Here is a 6,033-nt window from a genome sequence, read left to right on the forward strand (position 1 = left end):
CCCCCCTCCCCCAAGGGAATATTTGGCAATGTCTGAAAATATTTCTGGTTATCACAATTAGGGGCTGCTAATAGCATCTAGTAGGTAGAGACAGAGATGCTGCTAAACATCATATAATGTACAGGACAGTCCCCCACAACAAAGAATTATCCAAAATATCTATACTGGATCCTGATTTGAACAAACCAAACATAATTGAATCTACTGGGGAATTTTAGCATGGATGATAAAAAGGATTTATTTTTAATTCCATTAATATGGCGAGACAGTAAGGGAAATCTGAATGGATCAGGTATTAGGTGACACAAAAAAACAGTTGTTAATTTTGCTAGGTGTTATAATGTGTTAATCTAAGAAAAGGCTCTGTTTTTTGGAAAGATGTCTAAGAATATAAGGATGAAATGACACGAGATTTAAGATTTGATTTAAAATATTTTAGCAGGAACAATAAAAAAAAGGCCTACGTGAAGTAAACATGGCAAACTCTTGAGTTGCTGAATCTGAATGCTGGGTATATGGGGGGGAGAATCATACCATTTTCACTTTTGTGTATAGTAGTCCCTTTTATGTGCAGGAGATACGCTCCAAAACCCCCAGTGGATGCCTAAACTGCAGGCAGTACTGAACTATATATGTACTGTTTTTCCCCTAAACATACATATCTATGACAAAGTTTATAAATTAGGCACACTAAGAGACTGACAACAATAAAATAGAACAATTATAACAATATACTGTTATAATAAATGTGGTCTCTCTCAGCAAACTACCACAAATTTTTTTCCTTCACAATTTCACGAATAAAAGTTTTGTTCTTGCCATAGATCTTAGCAACCTGACCATGTCATTTTTTTCCTTTTCTTATTGAGAACTTTTACCTTTCCACTTGAAAGAAGCACTTGACAGCTTCTCTTTGGCATTTCCAAATTGCTAATATATTATTCTTGTGTTTGCATCCATTAAGTAAAATAGGATTACTTGAACACAAGTATGGCAATACTGCAACAGTTAATCTATTAACCAAGAGGGCTACTAATGGACAAATAGACAAGTAGTTGATACAGGGTGGATATGCTGGACAAAGAGATAGTTCATTTCCAGGAGCGACGGAACAGAATGGAGCAAGATTTCATAACGCTACTCAGAAAAGCACAGTAAATTGAGCATTTCTGGAATTTTCCATTTAATATGTTCGGAGTGAAGCAAAACTGTGGATGGGGGGGGGCGGGGAGGGAACTTCTGTATGTTTAAAATCTTTCACATTTTAAATGACATTTTCCAAAAATAGAATATAAATCAAAGAAAAATATGCCAAAGGATTAATTATCTGAGATTGGCACTGGCATGCCAGCCGTGGGCAAACTACGGCCCGCGGGCCGGATCCGGCTGTTCTATCCAGTTCTCTTGCTCTCCCCTCCGCTCCTTTACTTTGAATTTATATTAGTTCACACAAACACTCCATCCATACTTTTGTTCCGGCCCTCCAGTCCAGTTTAAGAACCCATTGTGGCCCTCGAGTCAAAAAGTTTGCCCACCCCTGTATAAACCAAAGCATCCTAAGTCTAGATGCAACTCTTGTATCTTACTCAACAAACCTTTGTGGGAGCCTACAATTTGCAAGGTACTGTCCTAGGTGCTACAGGAGATAAAAAGATGAGTGAGATAGTCCCTGTCTGCAAGGGACTTACAATCTGAAGAACAGAACCAATCAAATGGCTGAGCTGAGGCATGGCTTCACAGAGACCCTGATATGTGAGATGTACCTTGAAAGTAATACAACTATAGGGGGGAAAGAGGACTGAGGAAGTTGGGATGAATTCTAGGTAGAGGTAGGAAAGCCCAAACAGGCTTACAATGCCTGTTTTTGATAATTAGCCCATTCACACTTCTCATCTTTAATAGCTTTCTTTCCGAGTGCTTTCTTTATGGCTCTCACCAAAGAATTGGTGGCGCTGAATATTCAAAGCACTAAAAGAAGTTCATTATATACAAGGGTACAAAGGCAGAAAAGCAAAAGCAGTGCTCATGGTATTATATTAAGGACAGGTTTGATCCCCCTCCCCGAATCCCATAAAACAATTCGTTTATCTCTCTAAAAGGCCAAAAAACAGTCCAGTAGAGATGAAGATATAAATGTCATATTTTGGATTAACACAGTGTTTGACAACAAAAGCACTGGAAATTTCAGAGTGGGGTGGGGAAGGAGACAAATTCTGTCTCTATAAGAAAGGAATCTGGGGGAAATAACCTGGTGGGATGGTACTCTAGCATAAGCCAACAGAATCTCTTACTCTACTATTTTACCCCAGCACCTCAAGTGTTTTCTCCTGATGATGTGCCAACCACAACCTCTTGCTTACTTAAAACAACTTGTTTCTGTTCTTAATTTCTAATGCCAAACCACTATAATATTCAAATACTTCATCCCTATCTTTTGGGAATCTTTTATATGTAAATCTGAGTTTGTAAACTAAAAGGATCTGTTGATTCATTAGGAAATCTAAGGTAGATTAGTAAGTGCTAAAAGTCTATTTTAGGAAATCATAAGAAATAATTTATCCACTTCAGTTCTATCTTCCTTCTAAAGGGAAGAATTTATTACTGCTATCCTATCTGTCTTTGACCGTTCTCTGGGAAGCATCACTTCAAATAGAAGTTTAGAGGAATGGCTCTCTCATGAATGAAGAGGCATCACACATTTTTTTAAATTTATTTTTTACCTTGGCCAAATCCCACTTTGGAGTGAACGATAACACCAATGCAATACAGCAAATTGGTCATGTCTTAAATCTTTAAGTGATGTGAGAAAAGCATGTATGGGTCAATTCCTTACATGGCCAATCGACTCCCCAAAGGGTCAAATGTGTAGACTCCCCTATGTATTGCATATATATCTATGAGCATAATTAGGATGCTCCTGATAAGCACAAGATTTCAATCCTTCAATTGGTGAAACCTTTTAATTCAGGAAGCTGACAGCTGTCTGTGGCCCCTATTCTTTTAAAGAAGCTAAATGGTCATAAAGTTTATATGCATTTCAAGTGTCAGTTCTTTCAGAAGCTTCTTTTTTATGCTGCCTCTCAAATGGAAATTTTAGTTTAAAATACAATTTTAAAGCATTTTAAAATACAATTTTAAAGCAAAGTCCTTTGCAAAAGCAACAAAACCTAAGAAATTGGTCAAAGGAAACCAAGGAATACATCTGAAAAGTAACTTTTGAGCCACCTCACTACTCTGGTGTCTAGAAACATTTTCAGTTTTAATAATCCACATCTAGGTAATTAAAAAGCGGTGAAGTCAGACCCCTCTTATGGAATCCTTTGGAGTGTACATTAGCTAGTCACAGTGTTATAATTAGGCTAAAGCCCGGAGGCCTGCTCACTTAGGGCCCTCTAGGTGAAAAGATGAGGCTCCGGCACATGCTTTCTTACCTGTGGAGTCATCTTAGAAGGATCTGGCTCAGGGGCAGCTTGATGCTGTTCAGCATTCTTGTTCTTGGCACCACTCTTCAAAGGCTCTTGCTGGACAGTTGTCTTATTCCCAGAAGCGGTGGACGGTGGTGGAGGAGCTAGTAGCGGGGATTTAGAATGGCTCTGGGAAGGGCGGGAAGGAGATGCCTGAGAAGGGGGCAAGTAGGACTGGGAATGGCTCCCATAGGATTGCGAGGAAGAGGGAGGATAAGGAGTGGGCGCCAGGTAGGATTGGGAAGGTGGAGACTGAGAAGGGGACGGCTGGGCGGGAGGTAAGTAGGGCTGAGACGAGGCCGGGGGGTAGTACGAGGGTGGCGGCTGAGGTGGGGGCATGTAAGACTGAGATGGGGGCATATAGGACCCTTGCGGCACAGGGGGAGATGCAGGGGGGGATTCCAGCTCCATGGGAACCAAACCAGGAGGCCCGTCTCGTTGGTGGTGCAGCATCTGGTGTTTGTACTGCTGCGGTTTCTGATAGCTGAGGGCCGGCCCCGGTGGCGGGGGCATCGGTGGTGGCGGCGGCTGCCAGTCTCCGTAGCCGCTCCCGGGCATCACCGGCGGGGGCGGCATGGGGGGCGGAGGAAGGTGATGGGGTTGGAGCACGCACTGCATTTGCTTCTGGTGCATCTGCTGCAGCTGCTGGAGCTGAGCCAAGTGCTGTTCGCGGAAGCTCATGAAGCCTGAGGACGAGGGGGCCGCGGGAGTCGTCGAGCTCGAGTACCCAGGCCCGGGCGAGGCCTCAGGAAGCGCCACCGGCGGCGGCGGCGGGACCGGCGGAGGCGGATAGTGGCTGCTCCCGCCATATCGGCCCCAGCTCGGGTACATATCTGAGAAGGCGCAGGGCTCGTCCCAGCACCGTTACTCGTCGCAACCGACCTCCAGGAGCTGCGGCGGCGACGGCGACAGCCGGAACTCGCGGCGCCTACAGGCCCCAGAGCGTGTAAGCGGAGCGCGCCAGTGCGCCGGCGCTCCCGAGCTGGGCCCACGACCGGGAAGGCGGGGTCGGCACTGGGGCGACTACGCCTGCGCAGTAGTCACAGAGAGGAGAACAAAGGCGAGATAGAGCGGCCCTTTGCTTGGCAACTCTCGGTTGCCACCTTCCTTCAGGTTCGGATACTGTAGGTGCGAGTAGAATGCGGTCATAGCACCGAGGAACCATAGAGTCTCCCCGCGGAAAGGGGTGGTAGAGATCCTATTGCTCCACGGAGTTCATTTTTGAATGGGGGAAAAAAATTAAAAATTAAAAAGGTTCCATCTACAATCGCAACAACAAAAAACATGAAACAAATAGAAGTAACTCCGATAAGAAATATGTAGAATTTATACGAAGAAAATTACAGAGCCATACAAAATCATATCGGAGTGGGATAAAATTAGACTTGAAATAATGAAGAGGCTTACCGTGATCTGAATAAAAAGAGGAAAAATTGTAAAGATGTCAAATTCGTCTCAAATTAAATGAATATACTTAATTCCATTATAACAAAGAACCCAACTGGGAACAAATTTGTGAAGAGTGGAAACGTATTTTGAAGACAGAATATAAGACTACACCAATTCTGCAGGCATCTGAAAGATAACATCTGCAGTTATAAAAGGGGAGAAATTGAATTCTTTACAATAATTCAACATAAGAACTCATGTTAGAGAATCTCAGTTAAAAGCAAAGATAGCGAAGAACAGATACAAAGATTGTCTAAAGAGGCCGACTTACAATATAACCAAATCTCTCAAAAACGTGAACTTCTGTAGCTTGAATAAATCACTGAAAAACAAAGCTGATACACATTGAATCCTGAAAATACTACCTAACTGAGAATATTAGTGTCAGTGTATCAGTTGTGTGCCATTTAAAGATTTGACCTTGCTTCCTAATGAGCAGCCCAGATCTTCATCTGTCTTCGGAGGTGGATGTGAGTGCAAAGTGGGAAATCTAAATAGTCTCAGAAGAAAGAGCTGCTCATTCTCAGAATGGAATTTGTTTCTTTAAACTTTTTGCTGAAGTGTAACATATATATATAAAATTACACATCGTGTTCTGGCTGGTTTGGTTCAGTGGGTAGAGTGTGAGCCCTCTACTGAGGGGTGGCAGATTGGATTCCCGTCAGGGTGTCTCTCTCACATCAATGTTTCACTCTCTCTGTCTCTCCCCCTCCCTTCAACTCTCTATGAAAAATCAATGGAAAAATATCCTCGGGTGAGGATTAACAACAACAACAAAAATTAGCCCTAACCAATTTGGCTCAGTGGATAGAGCATCAGCCTGCGGACTGGTTCGATTCCGGTCAAGGGCATGTACCTTGGTTGTGGGCACATCCCCAGTAGGGGGTGTGCAGGAGGCAGCTGATATATGTTTCTCTCTCATTGATGTTTCTAACTCTCTCTCCCTCTCCCTTCCTCTCTGTAAAAAAATCAATAAAATATATTTTAAAAAATTAAAAAATTACACATCGTAAGCATACAGCTTAGTGAATATTTACAACTGTGTAACCAGCACCCAGATGAAAAAGAATATTACCCATCCAGTTTCTGAACTACATTCCAGTCTCTGTGAGGCCTTCAC

At 42.9% G+C, this 6,033-nt stretch overlaps 1 protein-coding gene across 3 annotated transcripts in view; it reads right to left on the minus strand.

Annotated features, from left to right (window-relative positions):
* The window catches only part of YLPM1 (YLP motif containing 1), a 69,196-nt gene extending 64,772 nt beyond the window's left edge, over positions 1–4,424 (minus strand). For all 3 annotated transcript variants that reach the window (XR_013961014.1, XM_080676682.1, XM_080676681.1), the window contains exon 1: positions 3,432–4,424. Coding sequence is in view for 2 of the 3 variants with exons in the window: in XM_080676682.1 (XP_080532808.1) it covers positions 3,432–4,295 (864 nt within the window). In the remaining variant the exon portion in view is untranslated. The remainder of the gene's footprint in view (positions 1–3,431) is intronic.
* Between the last annotated feature and the right edge of the window lie 1,609 nt (positions 4,425–6,033).

The sequence above is a fragment of the Plecotus auritus genome, assembly GCF_963455305.1.
Source record: "Plecotus auritus genome assembly, chromosome: 1".
In the NCBI taxonomy this organism is placed as follows: Eukaryota; Metazoa; Chordata; class Mammalia; order Chiroptera; family Vespertilionidae; genus Plecotus; species Plecotus auritus.